This window comes from Micromesistius poutassou (genome assembly GCF_964030765.1).
Source record: "Micromesistius poutassou genome assembly, chromosome: 5".
Taxonomy (NCBI): domain Eukaryota; kingdom Metazoa; phylum Chordata; class Actinopteri; order Gadiformes; family Gadidae; genus Micromesistius; species Micromesistius poutassou.
This window is the reverse complement of record NC_140275.1, coordinates 22,136,564-22,162,241: the sequence shown is the minus strand read 5'-3', so window position 1 is coordinate 22,162,241 and position 25,678 is coordinate 22,136,564. Positions and strand designations below refer to the sequence as shown.

The window sequence follows — 25,678 nt, the reverse complement described above, 5'->3', positions numbered from 1 at the left end:
TTCTTGCCAACATAATAAAACAATCCAAATACTTTAATAATTATGTTTTTTCTTATTCGTATTGCATGCTTATTAAATGTAGGCCTCTGTTTGAGTTCATCACCCTCAAAAAGTAGTCCCCTTTAGAACTATGGTGAATAACGTTAGCTAATTAGTTTCTATAGCAACCACACAAGGCTGCATCTGATCACTAGAACAATAACGTAGTTGCTACATTGTATCTCCCTTGCGAAACTATGCATCGACTGACCCTTCGATAGATTTCCGACACATTTTAGAAACTTTTTTAAACAACGTTTATTTTTTACAATGGACCTTATGTTTGAAATTTCTGTGATAGAAAAAAAATACAAGTGGCGTATTGATCTACTATTTTATATACTCAGTCAGCAGCAAGTACAACCGACAAGTCAGCGGGCAACCTGCCGGGTTAATGCCCTCCTCCCAGCCAATCATAATCAAGCATTCATAAACGAAGTAGAATAAATTCATTTATTTGACAATATTCTTAACAATATTTCATGTTGTTCTATATTCACCCCGAACCTGCCAACCCAAATTTCCCTTTTTATCATAAGAGTTCTCATCGCCATCTGTTGGCTATGAAAGGAATTACAAATGACAACCATATTTCTGAAAAAAGCAGTGGATTGAAAGATGGTTTTTAATAGAAAAAAATGCTGTCTTTAGGGCTATTTAACAGGTGGGGATTGTATAATGGTGTGCGACAAGAGATTATCCTTTATTAATTTGTCTGTGTAAACCATTGTTATACACGTACAAAGACCAGCTATACATATATAAATAACATGTTCAGTTGAATCACAACTCAGAGTGTTTCAACATGGACGCTCTCTCCTCCCGCCTTGGAAGTGGAATGTTTCCTGTGGACATAAAGCACAAACAACTTACAAGAAAAGCCATTTCTGATAACAAAGGGAACTCCCAAATGTATAAAGACAATATGGGTATGTCTTTATGTCTTTATACATTTGTTGGTATGCACGATGAAGTAGGAATGAAATGTGTCTTGTGCTGGACTAAATGTCGATTGGATGTGGAGTTTTTTTTCCTACCCGGAGGTGCAACAAAGTACTCCTCCACTGTGGTTTTTGACAGTGGAAGCAGCTTCTCTGCACAGTCCCCTTCAGTTACAGTGTCGCCTCTCAGGAACAGCTCCCTGAGAATCACATCAGGTTCATGTTGACAGACAGGAGTTCACACGTTCACCTCTTGTCAGCCTTTTCAGCCACATTACAAATTTGTGGATACTCTTCGGTATTGCTTAGGAATTGAATGTGTATATTATCAATAAATGTATTTATTAAGCAGATGCTGGTGCTCAAGGTGACTTATACGTTTGGCTGAATAGACCGAAGTCTCCAATGGAGCGGGCAGGGCAACACATGACCAAACTGCTCTCAGCTGAGGTCATCAGATCTGCATGCTCATCATGGAAAATATCCAGGAACACATTCAGTTAAAAGGCTGTAGGCTGTAGGGTACCCTAGGGGCTGTAGGGTACCCTAGGGGCTGTAGGGTACCCTAGGGGCTGTAGGGTACCCTAGGGGCTGTAGGGTACCCTACAGCCCCTAGGGTACCCTACAGCCCCTACAGATCTTTTCAGCCAAACGTTTAAGTCACTCAAAGTGACTTAAACATCTGTTGAGGCGTCCCCGAGCAAGCAACCTCACCCGGGCTGCTCCTGTCGCCCTGCGGGGTTGACTCTGCCGTCGGTGTGTGTGTGTGTGTGTGTGTGTGTGTGTGTGTGTGTGTGTGTGTGTGTGTGTGTGTGTGTGTGTGTGTGTGTGTGTGTGTGTGTGTGTGAATGAAAAGTCGATTTGGATAAAAGCGTCAGCAAAATCCTCTAAATGTAAATGTATTCATATACTCATGCAATACTTACTTTAAATCATATAGGCTAATGCATGTGATGTGTGTCATGGTTATTATTATAATCCTAGCAGAATAGTCCTTTATACCTCTGTTCCAGGACTGAATCCATGGGCTCTACTCCACTTGTATCCACCACATGAAGCTGGTCCGCAAACCGTATGGCTCTCTCCAGGCAGACCAGACCCTCTTTGGTGCGGAAGTCCACCAGGGCTAGTCTCTCCAGTTTGTCCACCAAGTCGGCCGGGACTTGTGGCGACTTAAAACAAATAACGTTTGTTTTACGCTTTCAATTTTATGTCAAGTAAAAGGTGTATTATACATCATGAGTGTTATTTGGTTACCGATGGGAGCTGGTCTTCTCTCAGGGGTTCCCACGTTGGGACCTTTGGTACCTAAATCAGGGACAACGTTAAGACTTAAGTGGTGATACATCGGGTATTAAACATTTAACTCCAGCCATTGAATTACCTTTGAGTTGTGTTTATTAGAACTGTACAGCCGTGCGACCGCTACTGGTCGACTGTGTGTTTTTCTTGTATTCCTCAAGGTCTTCACGTTTGTTGACAACACATTGTCGGCTCTGGAAGTATGTAATAAGGGCAGTATTATGTTCAACTGCACTCTGTGTCCACATATCTGATGAATCCCAAGCATATTCAGTAAAACTGGTTGACAAATGGTTGATAATGTAGATCAACGTTGAGTAAGCCACATTTATAATAGCAAGTGCTACTAGCAAACGCTATCTATAAGCTAACGCTGTAAATAACGTAGCATTTACGTAGAATGAAGGTGGAGCCTATTCAATTCACCAATAGTTTATATTGTAACAGCATACCAAAGCACATTGAGCGCCCGGATAGCTCAGTCGGTAGAGCATCAGACTTTTAATCTGAGGGTCCAGGGTTCAAGTCCCTGTTCGGGCGGACCTTTTTCTTTCTTTTTTTCTCTTCGAGAATCATCGACCTATAATATTCAATTTATAGCGTGAAATCATGTATAAGTAGGCTAGATAAAGCTTATGATAGGAGCAAAAGCTTACAGAGTATAGACGCATTTGCTCGATTTCCCTGTTGTCTTTGTAAACATACGAACATATTTCAAGGCAAATGATTGTCGGTTTGAATTTCTTAAAAAGTGAAAGTCAAATTAAGTAATCTTGTTTATATTTAAATCGCAAATTTCGTTTCAGATTGTCTTATTTTGAGAAATGTCAACCAATCGGGCCTCAGCAAGGTTTGCTTATCAACCTTGATTCGTTAAGTCTTTTAAAAAATATATCCGCCCGAACAGGGACTTCAACCCAGGACCGTCAGATTTAAAGTATGATGCTCTTATTGAAATCTAAAGGCCAATGAAAACGGTTGTTGTGGAGATAAGCATTTTTGATGAAGACGGGTGTGTAGGATGGAGATGGAGAACCGTGAGCCAGAGAGCTGTAGGAAGGAAACACCATGGAAACACAGAACAACAGACATCGCAATTAACCTTCATTGCAAGTGAGCATTATTCCTTTCTATTTGAATATTCCCAAAATACATATTCCTTAGTGACTTGGAATGAACTCTTTTAAAAAAAGACCTGAATCGTTTTATAAAAACATATACCATTTAATATGCCATTTTAAATATAATTTGTTTTACCACAAACATTCAGAACTAAACACCAAATTGCAAGGTTATAGTTTTACAAACAAAAGCAGCATTTGAATGAATAAATAAACATTTAGATGTTAGCAATTAATTTCATTTTACAAAATAAATACCTTTTTCAGAAGGAACCACCGATATTAAACGCAATTAATCTCATCACACTCATGAAAACAACACTGGACACAATAAACGACTTGTGGCTAGACTGGAAATATTCTTCAACATTACATCAGCCGTTAAAGAGTGGAAAGCACGTCTACATTTCATTAAAAAAAGCTACTTCAGTGGGAAGGCACTCGCCCTAAACCATAGCAGCATCCCGTACTCAGCCTCCTCTCGTTTTCATCAAAGGATCGTGTTCTAAGCTTTAAAAACAAGTTTGGTCTATGTGTAATGTGCAGAGGAAACCACCTGCCATTCAACCGGGGTCAACGTGCACACATTACATTTTTGCAAATAGTTCTCTTCATGGTTCTCTGTCATTTGCCGTGTTTCTTTTGTAATATCTCTGCTAAGAAAAATAGTGTTGTAAGTTATCTGAGGCAACATGATTTCAGTCATTCTCATCTAGCTCCCACATTTACTGTGTATAACAATAATAATAATAATAATAATCACACAATAATAATAGTAATGGCTATATAAATGAATGAAATGCAGTGTTTCGATTTTTCCAGCAGCAGTGCTTGGCTGTGTGTAAGTTGCACTATGTTGTATGGTCGGGCCAACAGACCTTTTAGTGGGATCAGTGATGCCAGTAGTGCTGGGGTGCATTCCAACAGCCACCATCTCATGTCTTTTGCTAAAATGTAACCTAACAAGGAAAAGCACGCAACTGCTACCACATTCTTTTGGCATTAAAACAAATACCATTTTAAGATAGTAACTTGAAGCCATCCCTCCTCATGGGTTTCATAATACTGTTGCTTCTGTTTTATACAATCTTATATGGAGGCTACTTATTAATAAAACCTAATTTTAGTCTTTAAGTCCATTCCTAAGATAATTCCACCTATAGTGGCATTTTTTCTTCTCCTAGCTTCTAAATGACTACTTTGCCGTCAGTATTTTTCCACCAATGCCAATAATGAGGATGTAACGATTGAGCAGGCTGCAGTAGGGGACACCTATGATATATATGTTATTAAATAAAGCAAATAGCATTTGGGGCGCCCAACATAATGTCTAATAAAAAATGAATGCAGTGTTGACTGCTGTGTTGCTAGTAATGAGGTCGCTGTGCTGGGCCACTGCTGGATGCATGTAGGGAAACACTGAATTTAAGTCACAAAGGATGTCAGCAGCACTACAATAGAAACGTCATAAAATGATTCCCCTGATGTTGAAATAAAATTACAAAATAAAAGCGCTGTCAAAATGTCATCCAAATAGCTCTGTACAGAGATTACGAAGTCACTTTGATATCAATGTAGTTCTCTATGGGTCATAACTTTAGTTCCTTTCATCTTCATAACCTCATTTTCTATTATTAATTTTTTTTGGGGGGGGGGGTTACAGTACAATTCACACACAACATACACAGACATACTATTGGGTATAGGCAAGATTGGGGCACAATGAGAACACAGAGTATCAGTAGTTACTGTATGTTAATACAACCTTACCATGTCACTCATTCACTGCATCCTTCACATTGCTAGCATTATAACCAGAAGTCAAGACTGCAGTGGTATATACTGCAGCTCTAAATAGGACGCGTGGGATCTCGCTGCACTGGATCATAACCACAGGAATGGGGTTATTTTATGTCTGTATTTAAAATGACATGGGTTCTGAAGGATAGAAATGATGTGGTCATTGAAACAGTGTCTGCAGGTCTCACCTAAAATTAGGACGATCTGGTGATTTAGTAAAACTTCTTATTCAGTACCTTATATTAAAATAGTTCTCAATACATATTTGAATCATGTACCGTTTTCTTCATTAATAAAGTCATTAGTTGGCAAGTATCCATTTGGTTTGAAAATGTAATTATCTTAAAATATGAAATATAATTTACTAAGGTAAACATCGACACTCAACAGACAACATTTTTCCGACAAAAGATATTTGGATCTACAATTAGCGACAGTCATGAAGAATTACACCTTTACAAACCAGCTGACAACACATACAGGAGCAACCTGACTGTATACTGTGTGCATTTCTGTATGTGTGTGTGTGTGTGTGTGTGTGTGTGTTTATATATATGTGTTTGTGTGTGGATGGTTGGGTTGGTGTGTGTTGGTGTGTGTGTGTGTGTGTGTGTGTGTGTGTGTGTGTGTGTGTGTGTGTGTGTGTGTGTGTGTGTGTGTGTGTGTGTGTGTGTGTGTGTGTGTGTGTGTGTGTGTGTGGCATCTCATTAAAGTTGCAATAAGTAACATTTCAACTAGCTCGTAACTTCAAATGACCTTGTCAATGCTGATCGATAGTAATGTTATCAATAAAATCACATCCTGTAGCTGATATACCGGTAGTCTACAAATAAAAATAGCTGGCCAAGCACATACCTCTGTCTTTGTTTACCAGAACATGTGTTAAACCAAGGGGCGTGTCTAATCTGATTATCGAAGCCCCGCCCACCCACCCCCCCAGCCAGCCGAGCTACGCTAGGTCGCATCACACAGGTGCAGAGCCAGTTACCGAAAGCCTGAACTGAAAACTGTGATGGAGTTTGTTTTTATTCTGAAGGAGTCCCGCTGGGACTCTTACTGGGAAGAGCTCAATGTTACACATTAGGACTTTAAATTGCTTTGTTGCTGCTACAGCTAATACGAAACGTCGTGGAGGAAGGGAGGGGTCACTTGTTTTCGATGAGCATCTGCACCTTGCACACCAGCTCTCGGGCCAGGGGCAGGACCTGCTTGATGTTGTGGTGCTCGGCCATTTCTGAAAACAAACAAAACAAGTGCATTGCTGTACATTCATAAAGACATAGCACACAGACAGCTAAATAAAAATACAACAACACCCACAGATTATCTAGAGATCTGCATTGAAAAGTGCTAATGTCTATTTCCTGCAAAGTCATAGCACTTTGGAAATATTATAGTATAGTATAGTATATTTTATTATAGTGTACATTATAGTAAAAAAGAATAAAGCTCTTTTTTTCTTCCAGCTAGGCTGGAACAGCACAGGACGGCTGCATCCAGATGCACTGACTTGATGTCGTTGTAGTTTACACGGTGCATATGAGCCCTCTATACTGTACAGTGCAAGAAAACATTTTGCTGTAATTCACTTAGTACTGTATCAGATTAACGTCATAGGCCAAAAAATAAATGTCCATGTTTCCAATCATTTGTGTTTTTGGTCAACTGGTTTGGATCCTGCATTGGGACCAGTGGGACCCAAAGGATACACACATTTAGTGCCTTCACATAACAGAGCTGAGGTTTGCCGCCGGGGGGACATACCGTTGAAGAACTTGATGATGTCGGTGAAGTCCATGTTGTTCTCCAGGATGATGTCCCGGTAGATCTCCACCAGGGCCAGGGCGATGAACAGCACAAAGTGACCCGAGGACGCGTACTTGGCCACCCAGATGGTCTCCCACACGGAGAACACGTCGTCATACACCAGCTCTGGGGGGACAAAGCATTGAGAGAACCAGAGTCATCTCCCGCTGCCGTGTGAACCCCTCCCAGAAGATTGGATTCACATCAATCAGTTATTGTTACACTTTGTGCCTCGTGAATATGTACTACTCGGTTCATAATCCCAACATGCCTTTCCATCAGATCAAGATGTTTTTGTTTTGTTTGTCTACTGAGTGCATTCGATTCTGTAGACTCCTGCAGTATCTTCATCTCATTTTACAATGCCGAGGTTGACTAGTGGTTGTGGACAATGTATCTATTAATCCAGACATGCATGGTTTCACCGTTACGGTCGCTCTCTTTATACTTCAGTTAGCTCACAAAGACACTCTAACTCCACAAGATTACATGAATTTATAACATGAGCCTGAGGGAGGGGTAAAACTGTGGAGTGTGAGATTTTAATCAGAAGCGGTGCCGGGTCCTTGGAGAACAGCCATGGCTGTCTCTCTGTCTGGCATCAGGTCTACGGGGAGAGGAAACCTATCTGGACCTCTCTTGAAGTCCAGCAGGAACCAGCGGTAGCAGAAGTAGAAGTGGGTGTAGTCTCCGTTCTGGTGCATCAGCTCAAAGAGCTCAGAATCCAGGATCTGGGCGGTACAGAGGGACAAGAGGCAGCGTGGTGAGTGTCACCCACATGCAGCCCGACACGACAGAGAGACGGCCCTGAGCGCACAACAGCCAGGACACCCGCGCTCCTCACCTGGATGAGGGAGCGCATGTTGGCGAAATGTGTGTCCATGGCGCCTCCGTGTGGGAAGTTGTGATTCATCCTCTTCATGAGCTGGGTGAAGCAGCTGAAGGCCATGGCCTCTGGGGGCCCGTAACAGCGCCGGGTGGGGGGGAGAAGAGACAGCCTCAGGTGGTGTGTCAATGCAAACGGCTGTGTGACACACCAGGCGTAAACACATGGTGGCAGGGTAATGAAACTGTTGACTCACCGTCGTCCAGGATGACCAGGAGAGGAGCCAGCAGGTCACACATGCCCTGCACGTAGCCCACCTCCAGGTGGCGCCAGATGTAACTGACAATAGGCACGTTTCAGTTATTCCTCAATGATATATATATTTTGATCATGGATGGATTGTTCGTAAAAACATTTCAAGGATACAATTGTTATGGAACTGCGATGCTTGGGGCAATGCGATGCGGGACCAGTGTTTTGCTGTTACCTGCACATGATGTTGCGCAGCTTGTCCAGGTTGGCGGGGCTGAAGTAGCAGTAGTTGCGGTCGCAGCGCTGCACGTCCTTGTCGATGCGGTGCAGGTTCAGCGTGTACAGGTCCAGGAGCTCCTGCTGCAACATGGGGCGACACAGCGCCGGTCACTACCCACAGCCCACTGCGCTTTACCACAGAGCCTCCTGCCACCGCAGGGCTGCCCCCCGCCCTGCAGCAGCTCAGGGGAGCCCCGCTGCTGCAGGTCAACCCTTCAGCTAGTAACTAGTAACTAGTAACTGGGAAGTAGAGTTGATTGGTTTCAATTAATATTTTATGAAATGGGGTAAACGCACAGACGGGTCTGAGCTATCGATCATGATTGTTTTAAAGGTGACATGTTATACCACCAGGTATGTAGGTGTGATTAGCCGTTACAAGCTGTTTTCGAAAATCAAAAGTGGGTGTGTCCACCTAGATGTATGAGGGATAGATGAGCGACGTTTGCCGCAGTCCACTGGGCGGGCTGGTGGACTGATCCATCCAGCACACGTCTAGGTGGACACGCCCACCAGTGGTGTCAGAAGAGGCCGATTGTCAAAACGGCTTGTAACGGCTGATCACACTCACACCTGGTGGTGTAACATGTCACCTTTAAAGAACCTTAACCGTAACCCCTGAGCGGGCAGTGAACCCAGAGCCTCCTACAGGACGGGGTGTAACCCCGGTGCACACGTACGGAGTAGGTGGGCGTGGCCGCGACCGGGGAGGTCACGCCCTCCTCGGCGCCCTGCGTCTGGTAGAGGCTCTCCATCGGGGGCTCCTCTGACAGGGTGGGCCGGGCCCCCTCTGGACTGGCGTCCCCCAGCAGCTCCTCAGAGGAGGACCAGCCCTCGCTCTGGCCCCTCCGGCCCCACGGCCCCACGGACACGCCGGCCTTGGGGATGTCCTCCATCTCTATGGCCGACGGGGACTCGGACTCCGAGTCGCTCTGCGCCCGGGGGCCCGGGGGCCCGGGGCGGTCTCCGGTCAGGAGGAGGCTCCTGAGCGCCGCGGGGGGGGCTCTCGTCTCGTCTCCCGCAACCATCTCTTCTCCCTCGGTGGACGGGACCTCTGGCCGTGCCCGGCTGCTCTCTGCTTCTTTGGATTTGAAGTCCCTCCTCTGCTCCGGCTCCGCTCCTCTCTCTCCCTCCGCGTTCGTCTCCGTTTCCTCCTGAGGCAGGACGCGGGTGGGCGCGGTCTGGGAGGTGTCCCTCGGTGCCGGGCGCTCTGTGTCCTCCCCCTCCGTGGTGTCCGTGTGTCTGTCTGGAGCCCCGGCCCGCTCCGCCCCCTCCCCCTCTGCCTGGACCGTCTTCTGGTCGGGCCCCGCGGCCTCCTGGTCCCCGCGGCTCCTCCTCCGCTCAGGGGCCTTCTCCTCCTCCTCTGTAAGGTCTCCCGACGTGACGGCTGAGTGGGCCGCCAGGGGGTCCCCGGGGGTCCCCCGCTCCGGAGGGGGGGGGGGCGGCGGCGGCGGCGGCGGCGGCGGCTGCGGGGGTCCTGGGCCCCAGGTCGGGCACGCAGGCGCTGTCCTCGGTGCTGAAGGAGACGTCCGACAGGCCCGAGGTGACGGAGAAGTTGCGGGAGGACGGGTGGCCGGAGTCCGGGGAGCTGACCCCGTTCTGCAGCACCCCGTTGGGGACCCGGGGGGCCTGCTTGGCCCCGGGGCCCCTGGTCTCGACCTCGGCCTCGATCTGATCCACCTCCTCCACCGACTCAAAGACCTGCAAGAACAAGACAGAGGGAAGCTGCACACACTTAGGGGACATGGAGGACACAGAGAGGGATGTGGAGGACACTGGAAGACACACAGAGAGGGATGTGGAGGACACTGAAAGACACACAGAGAGGGATGTGGAGGACACTGGAAGACACACAGAGAGGGATGTGGAGGACACTGAAAGACACACAGAGAGGGATGTGGAGGACACTGGAAGACACACAGAGAGGGATGTGGAGGACACTGGAAGACACACAGAGAGGGATGTGGAGGACACTGGAAGACACACAGAGAGGGATGTGGAGGACACTTAAAGACACACAGAGAGGGATGTGGAGGACACTGGAAGACACACAGAGAGGGATGTGGAGGACACTGAAAGACACACAGAGAGGGATGTGGAGGACACTGAAAGACACAGAGAGGGATGTGGAGGACACTGAAAGACACACAGAGAGGGATGTGGAGGACACTGAAAGAAAACGCCCCACAGCTCACTGCATGTTAATCTGAATCGTGATTTTGGCCTGCAATAAGCTAACCATGGAAATGAATGCACAAAGAAAAGACAATTTCATGCATAAATCAGATTTTGTACTCCTGTGTCATTAAAATCTAATTACAAACAGTTTCAACTCGGCAATAAGCACTGTGGCGCTTTCCTGCTATGGGCACTAGAATCTTGTGTGTCCATGTGCAATCACTGCGAGGTGCAATTACCACCATATCCTAATCCTGCAGTCTATGCTACGACATGACAAACAGCATGGAGGTACATCACAGAACAGGGTGTGATACCTGGGTGCTGCTGCTGGAGTCACTCTGCAGGGGGGCCAGACTCTGCTGGTCAGAGCTGCAGCTCTGGGACGACTGGAGGGAGGCGGAATCACAATGACTTCATTACTCTGATTGGACGTCATTGGAACTCTTCTTGTGCTGCATGCGGCCGGCACCAGCCACTAGGGCCACTCTAATGGCTACGCTGCGGTGATAAAGAGTAGGGCAGAACCCTAAGCACTCGTTTCCCCCTCTGTCTAGCAATGTTCATGACGGCCTTATAATGAATCCCATTAATCCACATGGTGTAATTGGCATGGTTTTTCAGGGTAAATCTTGACTCAATCACCAAATGAGATTGATGAAGGGTGGGTTGATAAAGGATAGAGAGAGACGAAACGTGTCTAGTGCTTTAGCCCCCATAGAAACGCACTATACCAGGAACCATGGATAAGTGAGCATTTGGACGCACTACCTACTGTTCAAGCTAGCCTGACGATGATTCGCTAGAACTAGTTTGGTCTCGATTCCAGAACTCTCCCTGCATGTGTGCGTGGGTGCATGTGTGCGTGCGTGCGTGCGTGCATGCGTGGGTGGGTGGGTGCGTGGGAGGGGGGGTAGGTGGGCGGGTGCGTGCGTGGGTGCGTGGGTGCGTGGGTGCGTGGGTGAGTGCGTGCGTGCGTGCGTGGGTGCGTGGGTGCGTGGGTGAGTGCGTGCATGCGAGCGTGCGTCCGTCCGTCCGTCTGAGCGTGCGGGCCCTGCTCCCCACCTCGTTGCTGAGGGTGGAGTCCCGGTGGGCCAGCGGCTGGCCGGAGCCGTCCACGCTGGCCCCAGAGCACTTGGCGATGGCGGCCGCGTGCTGCTCCTTCTCCCGCTCGCGCACGATGGCCTCGCAGCCCAGCCACTCGCCCATGGTCCGCTGGTAGCCCGCCTTCACCTGCTCGTCCACCTGGCCGCCGCAGAGAACCCAGAGAACCGCAGAGAACCGCACAGAACACGTCAGTTAGCAGCAGGACGGTCGACACGCAGGAGGGGGTGTGTGTTGTTACTTCAGAGCTGCAGTCGGTTTGAGGTTTGAGAGTGGTAAGACGGACGGATGAAGACTTTCAAATTTAATAACCCCCCCCCAACAAAGTCCCCTCCCTCGCTGATCCCACCCTTCCTGCGTTTCACTCAAAGGTCAAAGGTCAAAGGTCAAACACAAACCTGCTTCCTCTCAGGTTCGGACATTGCAAACTGGTAGTGCCCCAGGAGGAAGGGCCACACCTCCTTCCTCAGCGACGGATCCACGCCCCCAAAGTAGACCAATCGGAGCAGCTCCTTCTCCTCATAGGCCTGTGGACGGCAGACATGTTGTTAAGGTTCAAGCTGAACTAGGCATGTTGCGGTACATTTAGCGGCGACTGAAAGACTAGAAAAACAATGGTTTTGCCAATGCCAATGTGACTTCAATGAACTTAAAACCCATTATCTGAACACTTATAAAAACATTTCTGGACAGCACAGGGCAAAGAGACCTTATGCCCTGCCTGGTATCAGGACGCGTCCACTACTCTAGAGGGACCTCCTGGATCTCTAGGGATGCGGCCTCCACCTGATTGGCTCATTCTAGATCCACTGCCTAGTGAGGAACACCGTCTCTCATTAGTCTGTAAGAACACACTCACATGGCCACGCCACGGGTTTGGGGCCGTTTGGCATCCAACTGATTTAACGATAATTACTAATGGCTGCTCTATGGCTTCTCTCAAGCCCTGACTAACAAAAAAGATCTATTGATTAAGTGATCAATTAGATTTAATAGAGGGAGCTTTGCATTGATCTTCTGCGTCTGTGTCACACTTTATAATTTGCAAAGAAGTTCTTCACATTAGAGCCTCTTAACACATTAGAGCCTTTTAACACTTTAGAGCCTTTTAATATAATAATATGGTGTCTGCATGTGCTTTGCACCTGAACTATAAAATAAACTGTACAGTTCATATGAGATGAAATGTGGTAATAAATAGTGCTAATGTGGCGTGTTGATTTTGTAATTAAAGGCTCGTGTTTACCAGGCACACTCATCTGATTTGCAGTAGCCGACGCTTAGAGGAGAGGACTCCACGCTCAACGGAGGATTAGTCACGCCTCGCACATATTGTGGCGTGTGACCAATAATGAGGAGGCCATGATTAGCAGACCATGAATATGGATGAGAGTCAGAGGTGCGAGAGAGAGAGAGAGAGAGAGAGAGAGAGAGAGAGAGAGAGAGAGAGAGAGAGAGAGAGGAGATGGATGTTTACGATTGCGTGTGTGTGCGTATGTCTGAGCATGTGTGTGTACGAGTATGTGTATTTGTATGTGTATGTGTGTGTCTGAGTATGTCTGAGCATATGTGTGTGTGTCTGAGTATGTCTCTGAGTATGGCAGAGTATGTGTATGTGTGCATTTGTGTATGTGTGTTTGTATGACTGTATGTCTGTGTGTGTACATAACTGTGGGCATGAGTGTGTGTGTGTGTCTATGACGGTATGTTTGTATATATGTATGTGTGTGTATGTGAGTGTGTGTGTGTATGACTGTGTGTGTGTGTGTGTGTATCAGTCTGTGTGTGCGTATGACGGTATGTTTCTCTATATGTATGTGTGTGTGTGTGTGTGTATGACTGTGTGTGTGTGTGTGTGTGTGTGTGTGTGTGTGTGTGTGTGTGTGTGTGTGTGTGTGTGTGTGTGTAAGACTGTGTGTGTGTGTGTGTGTGTGTGTGTGTGTGTGTGTGTGTGTGTGTGTGTGTATGTAAGACTGTGTGTGTGTGTGTGTGTGTGTGTGTGTGTGTGTGTGTATGTAAGACTGTGTGTGTGTGTGTGTGTGTGTGTACGAGTATGTTTGTCCATATGTTTGTGTGTGCATAGAATGCATATGACTGTGTGTGTACATGACTGTGTGTGTATACGACTGTGTGTACGACTGTGTGTATGACTGTGTGTGTGTCGAGTATTGTCCATGTTTGTTTGTGTGTGTATAGGCGTGTGTGTGTGTGTGTGTGTGTGTGTGTGTGTGTGACTGTGTGTGTGACTGTGTGTGTGTGTGAGGGTGTGTGTGTGTGTGTGTGTGTGTGTGTGTGTGTGTGTGTGTGTGTGTGTGACTGCGTGTGTGTGTGTGACTGTGTGTGTGTATAGGACAGTCTGTGTGTGTGTGTGTATGTGTGTGTGTGTGTGTGTGTGTGTGTGTGTGTGTGTGTGTGTGTGTGACTGTGTGTGTGTATAGGACAGTCTGTGTGTGTGTGTGTGTGTGTGACTGTGTGTGTGTATAGGACAGTCTGTGTGTGTGTGTGTGTGTGTGTGTGTGTGTGTGTGTGTGTGTGTGTGTGTGTGTGTGTGTGTGTGTGTGTGTGTGTGTGACTGTGTGTGTGTATAGGACAGTCTGTGTGTGTGTGTGTGTGTGTGTGTGTGTGTGTGTGTGTGTGTGTGTGTGTGACTGTGTGTGTGTGTATAGGACAGTCTGTGTGTGTGTGTGTGTGTGTGTGTGTGTGTATATAGGACAGTCTGTGTGTGTGTGTGTGTGTGTGTGTGTGTGTGTGTGTGTGTGTGTGTGTGTGTGTGTGTGTGTGTGTGTGTGTGTGTGACTGTGTGTGTGTGTATAGGACAGTCTGTGTGTGTGTGTGTGTGTGTGTGTGTGTGTATATAGGACAGTCTGTGTGTGTGTGTGTGTGTGTGTGTGTGTGTGTGTGTGTGTGTGTGTGTGTGTGTGTGTGTGTGTGTGTGTGTGTGTGTGTGTGTGTGTGTGAGGGTGCTGGAGGCTCAGAGCCGCAGTGCCCCCCCCCCCCCCAGGGGGAGCTAACTCACGCTGCGGTCCTGCAGGAAGAGACGCCACACGCGGGGCGTCAGGCCGGCGTTGGCGTCGGCGGGCGCGTCGGGCTCCACGATGGCGTGGTTCACCAGCGCCGAGAGGTGCGTCCTCACCGTGGACAGGTGGCGGCAGTACGCCAGCCCTGCACCGCCACGCCCACATCACAGTCACAAAGCTTTATTAGCACCTGGCATACGCCACGTTTCCAGGGTTGGGGGTCACCCAGACACTTTCATGTTTTCCATGAAAACTCACTTTTGTTCAACGGTTTTTTCCGCTGTGCTAACTTCATTTCACGAGGGTTTTCTAATCATCGACCTTTTAACACGTTGAGCCGAACATGTATCAGTAGAACACAGGACTGGTGGTGGCTGGAGATGGGCCTCTGTACACCTATGTAGATATTCCATTAAAAATCTGCTGTTTCCAGCTAGAATATTCATTTACCACCTTAACAATGTCTAGACTGTATTCCTGATTCATTTAATGTTATCGTCCTTGAAAAAAAACATTGATTTTCTTTAAAAAATAACGACATTTCTAAGTGACCCCAAACTACTGAACAGTAGTGTAAGTACACATGCATTAAATCAAAGTGCTTTCAACACACACTGGCAACCAGCAGACTAATAAAACATGATGTGAGAGATACATTAAAAAATATGAGCAATGTTCATTTGACAGGTATAGGCTGAAAGCTTATCAGGTGTCTTGGTTCATTTCTCCTCTGGGAAATAGTTCTAAACGTCAAACTGTGCCCCATCTGAATAAATGTATTTCTTTCCGCGCGATTCTCCCCGGCTGACATTATCGTCGTTGTTAATTATTCAGAGTTGACCGATGCTGTTGGATTCTGCTGGTCAGGATTAAGCTAAAAAGGTCAACGTTTATCCAGGGATCTTTAATTAGGCCTATTAAGCATTTGTTCAAAGTGTCAAATAATGAATGATCCGGGAGGACTTCTACAGGTAATAGAAGCTGTGGATTATTTTTTTTTAAAAGGTTAAAGGTTCTAATCCAAAAGAGCAAACAATTGTTATGTGTATATTTATGGATGCTTATAACTCGGGAAATAATTAAGCTCTCATAAGCAAGTTCTACCAATGCATCAAATCACTGTAAAGGGACATTACAGACGATGTGAAACAAGAATGGGAAAAAGAGCTAAAACAACAAACAGCAGTCTGAACACACTAGCCCTCAGATATAGCCTGACATCTCCAGACAGATTTTGCAAATGTGTGTTAGCCTAGAACCTCTTGGTTCGGCTTTATCATCACGCCAAGACCAAAAATCAGAGCAGCGGAACGTGTGACACATGACCTGCAGCCATGGTGGTTGTTTACGAAAAGGCCTGAACGGAGGCCTCTTCATGTGCAGTCATCGTATCAAACTCGCCACGTATCACATGAACGGTTGTGAGTGGCAACCAAACCCGGGGCAGGTCTGCTGGAAGCCCGTCTGAACGGGACGGGGCCCGGATGCGTGCGTCAGAGCAGATACAGACACGAGCTGGCAGATCGGTCTGGTTCCCGGGCTCACTCAGCGATGCTGCTGAAGGGACTGTGGACCGATCACGCTGGATCACGCTCATGTTTTTGGGGTTCCTCTGTTCAGACTCTCTGGGGAGGAAGTAGCAACAGTCATCCTATAAACCCTGGGTTTCAGTACCAGTAGGCTGCACTTCCCTGTCCCGGGAGACGTCCCAGAGGGCTGGGTAAAGACGATTCACATCCCCGTACCTGCTGGCTTTGTGTATAACGTGATACATTTTTTTATGAAGCACAAGAAAAAAGAGCTGTGGAACCAGAAGCAGACTTACAGCCGTAAAACGCCCGAGAGATGATCTGGTTCTTCATGTTGTCACACAGCAGCTTGAGAGGGGCCCTGTGGCAACACAAAACATACAAACAACCGCTGTTCACTGCCCCATACAATCCATGTACAAACCCCCCCTTATCCAAGTATACACCATTATACATCCTTACCTCAACATACAACAACCTATTGATACCAGAAAACATTCATACAATGGCTCTCACTTCAACCTACAACACACATACAATGCCACCAATTGAAAACACAACATACAGTTCTGCTCAATTCAAAATGCCACCCACATACAATAACATCAATTAAAATCACAAAACACATACAATAACGTGCGATACCGCTCATTTCAAAATACAACACACAGAGAATCAATTCCCCAGTCTCTGGGCAAAATAACATTGTTCTTTCTCTATAGTATAGCGTTGGCAAACAGCAGGCAAACACTCTGGCAGTCTGTATGATGAATGCTCTGTTACCTAATTTATATTTATTTTGTCCTATTATTGGACTCATATGAATCATATGAATACGATAAGGCCCAGTAATGCCTTCCTCATCTCCTTACATCCATCACCGGACACCACGCGGCTCATTGACCAGCAGCACGCGTCACATGATCACGTGAACCCTGTTCACATGAGCGCCTGAACCAGTCCTATAAAGAATACGGTTTTTTTGTTTTGAGATCACACCTGTGAGATCATGATGCAAAGGGACAACGGTGTAGGACAGATGTAGACGACCATCATACGAACCACATTCTGTTTAGATTGACTGTGGTCATCAGCCAATACAAAGCCAGCATAGCATCCAAAACATCCTGGTGCTGTGCCTACGTTTGTGCTATAACTCTATACTCTATACTCTCTCTATAACTCTATGACTCCTTGCAATTCTGCATGATTCAACGCAGCATTATCCAAAAGCAACGCAAACCGGTACGCCGCCGCCGCCGCATCTCCGCCCCCTCTCTCCAACATGATGCTAACCCTTGATGTGGGGGGAACTGAACCTGTATGTGGGTCACATGTCAAGAGGGAGTTCTCTAAACGGCCTCGGTGTAGGCGGAGGCTGTGCGTGCGTTAACGTCAACAGAGCAGTCCTCTAGCCTGGTTCTGGATTCTGAAAGGGTTGTGGGATGGACCTGTCCCTACGGCGTCAACGGGGGCCAGAGCAGGAGTACGCATGAATGAATGAATGAATGAATGAATGAATGAATGAATGAATGAATGATGGATGTACCGCTCGTGGTTGCAGCCGTCCGGCGGCGCCCCCTCCGACAGACTCCGCTGGGAGCAGGACGAGCAGGAAGACTTCCTCAGGGCGGGCTGCCAGAGCGGCGCACCCTGTTCCATCAGGTCCGGGGGGTTCACTGTGACACACACACACACACACACACACACACACACACACACACACACACACACACACACACACACACACACACACACACACAAGTGCACACAAGTGCACACACATACACACACATACACACACACACATACACCCGTACACACACATACACGTGTACACACACATGCACACGTACACACACATACACATGTACACACACACACGTACACACATACACACAAATACACACACATACACGTGTGCACAAGCATACACACACACACACAGACATGTGCGCACACATACATACTCACGTGCACACATACACATATATACACATACAAACGTGCAAACACGCACACAAATACACAAACACACACGCACATGCACACACACACACACACACACACACACACACACACTCACACAAATACACAAACAATCACATGCACATGCACACACACGAGGGTAAACACACACACACACACACACACACACACACACACACACACACACACACACACACACACACACACACACACACACACACACACACACACACACACACACACACACACACACACACACACACACACACATTCTCATTAATGTCCCTCAAATGCCTATTAGGCTGTTCAATTAGCGCTTCAACTACAATCTCAGGAAAGATTCCCCTCGCCCCTCGCTGTTTCATCACTGCTTTGGAAAAAACAATTTAAACTCAATTAAGATCTGATGGTGGCGTTTAAGAGACGTATAACACGAGCCGGCACTAGGTGTCACGTGAGCAAAAGAGAGCGCACGCCGGAATGGATCGGAATTCACTCGTGAATTAATCATCTCATTTAACATCAACAACAGCGGGAACACGAGAGAGCATGTTGCAGCTACACCAGTCAGTCAGCCGTCCACCACCATGAGCAAAACTGATGACTGTATTGTAATGCAGTAATATGGACTGGGCGTGTGCGTGTGCATGTGTGCGTGTGTGCGTGTGTGTGCGTGCGTGTGTGTGTGTGGGGGTTGATCTTCGATCACATCCATGAAGCTCCCCAGAGGCAGAGAGCGCAGCTGCCAGGACCAGAGCACGCTGACACAAGCTGACAGCCGGACAGAGCCACACTGTAACCACATTACAGCCATCCCCCGGGGGCGGGCCCTCACACGCCGCAGTACCGCCTGGGGGCCACTAGGGCCGCTCTCCTCAGTCGGAGGGGCCCGAGTGGGGGGGAGGGGGGGGGGGGGCTACAGCCACTGGAACAAACACGGGTGGTACGCTTTACACCGGGGGGGGGGGGGGGGGCACTGGGGATGCACGCTGCCATGGCAACCAGGGTTGTATTTAAAGGGCACCTCACCGAACTCTGATTGGCTGTTGGGAAACAGGATCCGGAAGACGTAGTCCGTGGCCTCGTCCTCCTCCTTGTCGGACACCGATTCCGACGATCCCGACCCGGGAGCGACGCGGTTCCGCAGCTTAGGGAACACCTTCCCCTGGGAGGGCGAGGGACACGGATGACGTACATGAATGCTCCCTTCCCTCCTAGGTGACAGAGTGAATACATCCACCATCTCCAAAGCTAACCGGATCAGAAACCCCAGCCGATGGTTCTTAGTGAGTTAGAACGTTCTGCCAGGGACACAATAACATCCTTCATGGAATAATGAGTTCTAACAGTCGAACGCTGCTTGGCTAGTGCTAGCTCGTGGCGGGCGCCGGGAGCTGAACACGTGTGGGTTGTGTGTCTGCGATTGTGCGCTCCCTCCGGATACGGAGTCCTTGCTACAGGCTGGCAGACACGCCTCCGTGCACACCAGACGCACTTGTTACGGCGCCAGAACGCAGTAGAACACCAGAGATACGTACTCCTCTGCGTCTCACCAGCCATAAACTCCCAACTGCCAATCTTTTTTATTTTGATCGTATCATCCGATTTGGATTGGCATTTTTTTTTTTCAAACAATGAATCTCAGCGGTATCATTGTTACATTGTCATTTTTTTACGGACAAATATGGCCTTGGTATAGCTCTTCTCCAGCCACTGCAGCACCCTAGAGACACCTCAGTTCATGCCTACATGCCCACATCCCTAACAGCTCGCCAGGAGCCACTCATGGGCGAGGGGGGGGTGGGGGGGGTGGGGGGGTGGGGGGGGGTGGGGGGGGGGTGGGGGGGTGGGGGGGGTGGGGGGGGGGGGAGGTCACATCAGTCACGACCTCGGCGGCCCGCCCATTCATGAGCAGAGAGTGGTTCCAGAGCCCCCGTTGTGCGCTGACCTTTCCCCTCTGGGACCAGAGAGGGGGGTCCAGCTGGCCGTGGGGCAGGAGGCCGGTCTCCAGGCAGGAGAGGAACTGCAGCAGGTGGCCTCCTTTAGGGAAGCGCAGCGGGGGTCTCTGGATGCCGTCCTGGCTCACTAGCACCACGGTGCCCCCGCTGTCCACTAGGGGAGGAGAGCACAGCACTTCAGCTGGACACTGGTGAGCCAGGCTGTCACTGCTCTAACTGAGGAGAAGCAAAGTGAGAAACACAAGCCCAAAAGAGAACCACACACATGTATTGCTTTAAGGGAGCAAAGCCGCCTGAACCTCGCAAGACGCCGCGAGTGTGACGCAGCGCTGAGCGGGAATCCTTTGGAAAGTACGGCCAACGCATCATCATCTCATCACCCGAAGCACGAAGTGCATTTGTTTGTTCTTCTTCTAGAGCAAATGTACCGTCTAGTTCGTCTGATACTCTCACCATAGCAGATCAAGACACCGTTCCACATTAGCGCATTAGCTAATTACGAAAATGTTCTTCAGGCTTTTGTTGTTCTTCAATGCCATAGCAGCGATTGGAGGTTTAACGATTATCCGGCGGTTTGGTTCAGACCTCGATTTCTGAGCCACGTTTCGTTGCATACCTCTTCATATCTCGAGGGTTGGGGATTGTCGTTGTTACCGTCATTGTGTATGATATAATGATGTTATAATGAGTGATATGAAGTGTCGGAGAAGCTTAACCCCAACTCTGACTCGGACATCAGAGTAATCCGCTGCTCATAGGGAACTTCCCCATCCTCACACCGTAGCGTTACACTATAGGTGTCCCTGAAGCCTAACTCTTCCTTGGACGTGAACATCAAAATCAACGGCTGCTCAGAACGAGCTCCACACATCTGTACATCCACGCACACCGTGGCGTTACACTATAGGGGCCCTAGTTAGACAGTCTAAAACGCATACGTCAAGGCGCAAAGTCAAAGTATTTTGTGGGCGGTTCTACGGTGCTGTTGCTATTATGACGGCTAGATAAATGGGCTTTGCGCCCGGCACAAATCTAAAATGGGTTGGGCTGAAACCTGTAGGTGTTTTGGGCGTAACGTGCAATAAACCAATGAGAGTTCCACTTGCCATCCCCTTTAAGACCCAGTGCATTTGACTTGGCGAGTTGATATTTTGACAGCGCATTTGCAGTCTCCACAGAGACAGATGCATGACCACATGAATTTCAAACTTCAAATGGCTCAGTTTATGCAAAGACAACTTAAAACATATATGATATGCGGACGCGGTCCTCGAGGGCCGCAACTGTGGGTCTATTTAATGATATTTGGCAATACATTAACAAACATTGTTTGTTACCAGTATTGTATACATTATCGTTATCGACTTGTGTTCATAATATGCATGTGTCCCCCGGTTAATATACATCGCCATGGACTGTATTATGTGTTACGTGTTTAGTTTGTGTGTGTTTAAACAGATGGGTGCGCACACACACGCGCACCAAGCATCACCCGCATTCATTCATTCTTTTAAACACTCACTTGCGGTAAAACTATGTTTTCTCATGATTTTTCCCAAATCATTTCACCAACCATTTACCCTAAAATTAGATTTAGTTTTGGAAGCCTGGAATATACTTTGCTCGAATGTATTATTGTTATTATTATTATTTTAATGCATGCCATAGCCTACTATACTACATGTTCATTCATGCAGCCCTATTGAAAAAAATGTTTCCACAATCCACACGCTATTTCTATGCAGTTTCACACGTATGAATAATCTTTGACATCATAATATTTAAATCAGGTTAATAGTTTGCATGTTTGTGTTGTGTATAGCCTACGTGTGTGTAAGCGTAGGCTATGTTGTAGTTCCGACCTGCCATGGCATGTCAAAATAGCAACAACAACTGCGCTATCTGCTATAGACCAGGTAATTTCAGTGGCGCAATTGCATTGGCGCATTTTTTAGATCACTAAAATAGCACCAAGTATCATTTGCGCCGGAACACGCCCCTGCTTTTCGCTAACATGCCTCTCCAGGTGCAAGTGTAGTGGTGCCTGGTTGCTGCGGGGGAAAATCAGCTTTGCGCCGGGTGCAAACTAGCAACGACACATGCGTCGGTGTAGAAAGTCAATTGCGCCGGGCGCAAGATCGGGCCCTAGGTGTCCGAGAAGCCTAACCATCTCTCGGACGCCGCAGTCCGAGAGAAGAGTAGGAGATTATACTAACAGGTAATTGTACGTCACGAAGAAAACGCCATATTGTGATGGAAAAAATCCATATGTTGTTTCCTTTTAGTCATCTAAAGCTGTGTTTCCTATTTCTTGTATTGTCTAGCCACCCAACCCTCAGTGTCACCTAAATGTTGACCTTTGTGCTTAGGTCAGCCACCCTACCATTGCAGATGTGTCGTCTAAATGTTAACCTTTGTGCTTGGGTAAACCGGTCACAAAGGAGAGGGCATCCCCTGATGCATTATTCTGCTTGATGAGAAGGCGCAGGCAACTCTGTGTCTTGGGTAAACATTACCTGATTTGACTATTGACATCTGCAATGTGGGGAGGATGTGAAACTGTTTAAATAGCTCTGTCTAACTGTATCCTGGACTGCTAGAGAGGAGTCTAATGTATACATGCATTAAAATAGGTTAATTGTCTAAAACTATTGAGTGCTTTTTGCATTTAGAAATCTCATCTGTCCTAGACGCAATATAGCCACGATATTGAAACTGCCACGACGATATGCATTCAGAGCAGAGTGGAACGTTTGGCGGGAGACCGGAGAAAAACAGGATTTCACGTCCATGACACAGAAGGTTGGAGCTGCGACTGGGGCCCACAGGCGCCTGCATGGTGGATTCGCTCTCGGTTTCAGAACCGTCACACCCTGAGAAGAGTGGTACTGATGCTGTTAATCAAAGGCAGCAGACCCACCCTGTTGATGGCAGTGCAGGTAGACAATCTCCTGCAGCAGGATGGTCATAGCGTAGTCCCAGTACACACTGAAACACACACACACACACACACACCAGGTGAGACTCTCTGCTGTGGCCGCTACTAATGACTGTGGGTGCAGGGAGGCCGAAAGTCAAAACCAATCATCAAAGAGCATGCCTTCAAAACAGAAATTCAGTGTCTGATGGAGAAGACAGATGATGATGGTGGAGAGAGCGGCGGACACAAAAACAAAACCAAAGAGAATATTGTGTTAATTGGAGGCACTTGACAGCGTCTCAGTCAATAAGCCATCTGGTGACTAGGCAGCGGAGAACATGCACCATCAACAGCCTCTTTGACTCCTGAATAAAAGGCTGTTGAGTCACATAGGCATATTGCATTATTCAGTAATAGTCCGCTGGTTCACAAGCACCAAGGAACATCAATTGTACGGTGTGCCTTCATTTAATTTTTTGCAGAATCATTTGAATTCCAGCTTCATCTCTCCAAATGTGACATTTATATGGATTTATTCAGATTTATGCATAGGCATCACAGTCTGGTCTTTCTAAATATATACATATATATATATATATATATATATATATATATATATGCATATGAATCTGGGTTTAATAAGGATTCTGAGAGTCACTGTTATTGAAATCAACAGTCTTGCATGTATTCACTGTTTGTTTGCAATCCCTCACAAATCTTTTCATAGTGGCAATTCAGGGTAGGGAATGAAATAAAGGACAACGCCAAAAAATGGATTAAAGGAAGACATTTTCTAAATTTCTAGCCGTGAAATTGGCGACAGAAGCTTCAGGGACATTTTTCCTAAAGCAGGTTAATCCTATTGAAGCTGTTTAAAAGCTGTATAAAATATACTATACATATAGTATAAAATATACAGATAGTAAAAATGTAGTTGAATGCACACGTAACAAAATGCAACACAATTGACTGACAACACCAGAAGGAAAACTGTTCTCTCAGAGGATGACGGGGCATGAACGCCTGCGACGGTCACGTGACGCAAACCGATGCACCCTCGGTCTTCATGCCCCTTCGGTCATTGTTGTTACATGACAGTTATGACCCTGTGTGGTCGTCATGGGTACGGGCGGCGTATGGATCATCATCTTACCTGTGCTCATAGTCCAGGTCTCCCACAGATCCGTTCATCAGCTGGTTGGGCGTCCACTTCAGGGTCATGACCTCGGCGGTCTGGTGGAGAGAGAGGTACCCTGGAACGGCCTCCATATCATCTCTCTGAAACAAACATGAAGAAAGATTAAGAACAAGCAAGGGATGCTTTTACCCTTTTACATAGACACGGATCAAAGTCAAAAAACAAAAAAACGTGTAGCATCATTTGCTTTTCATCCTTTAGTCAGTACGTTTACATGCACAGCTTAATTCGATTAAAGCCATAGCTCGACTATGCTCCTCAATTGGACAACTGCAATTGTCCGAGTATACATGGCGGTGAGCAAATCGATTCATTGGCCGAAGCGTGTCATGCCCCGGTACGATAGGTGGCGCTGTGCCCATTTCAACTAGTGGTAATAGAGCCACTGGTTGACCTCTTTACGTCACCAGCAACAACAAACTCACGGCATTCGAGAAAGATGTTTTCAGTAGACAGCTGTCAGTTCACTTCGGGTCCATATCATTTTTCCGACGCTCCATTGTTCCGACCTCTCGGTCGTATGCCGACTCCAGCCGGAGGAGCTGGCTCTGCCGGCAGAGGAGTCCGCATATGAGGTCGGAACAATGAACAAGGACCCGAAGTGAACTGACAGCTGTCTGCTGAAACATCGCTTTCTCCTCCATGTCGCGTTTCAATCTGGACTTCAGAGAGTCAAAAGTTAATTTGAGTTAAAGCCAAAGTTAATTTCCCCAAATTCCTTTTCCCCATGGGCGAGATAAACCCGACTAGGAGTCTTTACTTGTTGTGGAAGTACCAGAGAGTCGGAGAACCCGACGCAGTCTGTAAGATTCATAATATCAGAGAATACCCTCATCAGTTCGGCCGCGGCGCAATGAATGAATAAAGATCGTAGTTATTACTTTACAACCTCGTTGATGAGCAACATTTAGAAAAACATGTACTTTTAATTCAGCCTTAGGTGAAATCATAGCGTAGTGTGTAGTGAATGCACGTTGATGTTGATACACTCCTTATAGGGGGTAACTACATTGGCACGACACCGGCTTCCTCCATCTTCTGCGCCAGCTTTTTAAATAAATCGCCGACCTGAAGTGAGTTGACAGCTGTCTGCTGAAAACATCTTTCTCCCACCGGAGCAGCCCCTCCGCCGCCCGTCCATATACGGCATTCCCCGCCGCGGCGCAATGAATGAATAAAGAACGTAAACACGTCAGGAGAAAAAAAAAATTATTTTGACAGATGTGCCCGAAGTTACTACTTTACAACCTTGTTGATGACCCACATTTAGAAAAACATTTACTTTTAATTCAGCCTTGGGTGAAATGGAAGCGTAGTGTCCGTGTGCTTCCACCTTTAATGAATGCCTGCCATGCGCGCTCCCGCGGCCGGGACACAATTCCTATAGGGGGTAACTACATTCACCGGCTTCCTCCATCT

General features: G+C 47.2%; 2 protein-coding genes and 1 non-coding gene across 3 annotated transcripts in view; 1 reads left to right on the top strand and 2 right to left on the bottom strand.

The window, feature by feature from the left end:
• Positions 1-421: 421 nt before the first annotated feature.
• On the bottom strand, positions 422-2,638 carry gatc (glutamyl-tRNA amidotransferase subunit C). The gene is made up of 5 exons (XM_084467912.1): positions 2,365-2,638; positions 2,238-2,288; positions 1,983-2,152; positions 1,077-1,180; positions 422-884 (listed from the first exon to the last, which is right to left on the bottom strand). The coding sequence occupies exons 1-5, from the start codon at positions 2,548-2,550 to the stop codon at positions 823-825; spliced, it is 573 nt and encodes a 190-aa protein (XP_084324038.1). The 5' UTR covers positions 2,551-2,638; the 3' UTR covers positions 422-822.
• Positions 2,639-2,749: 111 nt separating this feature from the next.
• On the top strand, positions 2,750-2,822 carry AC3HAE_014458 (transfer RNA lysine (anticodon UUU)). The gene has a single exon. It is a non-coding gene; the product is annotated as a tRNA-Lys (tRNA).
• Positions 2,823-6,348: 3,526 nt separating this feature from the next.
• sgsm1a (small G protein signaling modulator 1a) overlaps positions 6,349-25,678 on the bottom strand; it is a gene marked incomplete at both ends in the record, with an annotated part of 38,239 nt that continues 18,909 nt past the window's right edge. The window contains 18 exons of the mRNA XM_084468236.1: positions 6,349-6,437; positions 6,968-7,135; positions 7,644-7,740; positions 7,854-7,963; positions 8,092-8,174; positions 8,323-8,447; positions 9,047-9,753; positions 9,866-10,067; positions 10,862-10,933; positions 11,610-11,789; positions 12,047-12,175; positions 14,665-14,810; positions 16,491-16,555; positions 17,744-17,873; positions 19,213-19,348; positions 20,132-20,295; positions 23,062-23,129; positions 24,215-24,339. Coding sequence (XP_084324362.1) covers positions 6,349-6,437; positions 6,968-7,135; positions 7,644-7,740; positions 7,854-7,963; positions 8,092-8,174; positions 8,323-8,447; positions 9,047-9,753; positions 9,866-10,067; positions 10,862-10,933; positions 11,610-11,789; positions 12,047-12,175; positions 14,665-14,810; positions 16,491-16,555; positions 17,744-17,873; positions 19,213-19,348; positions 20,132-20,295; positions 23,062-23,129; positions 24,215-24,339 — 2,796 coding nt within the window. The remainder of the gene's footprint in view (positions 6,438-6,967; positions 7,136-7,643; positions 7,741-7,853; positions 7,964-8,091; positions 8,175-8,322; positions 8,448-9,046; positions 9,754-9,865; positions 10,068-10,861; positions 10,934-11,609; positions 11,790-12,046; positions 12,176-14,664; positions 14,811-16,490; positions 16,556-17,743; positions 17,874-19,212; positions 19,349-20,131; positions 20,296-23,061; positions 23,130-24,214; positions 24,340-25,678) is intronic.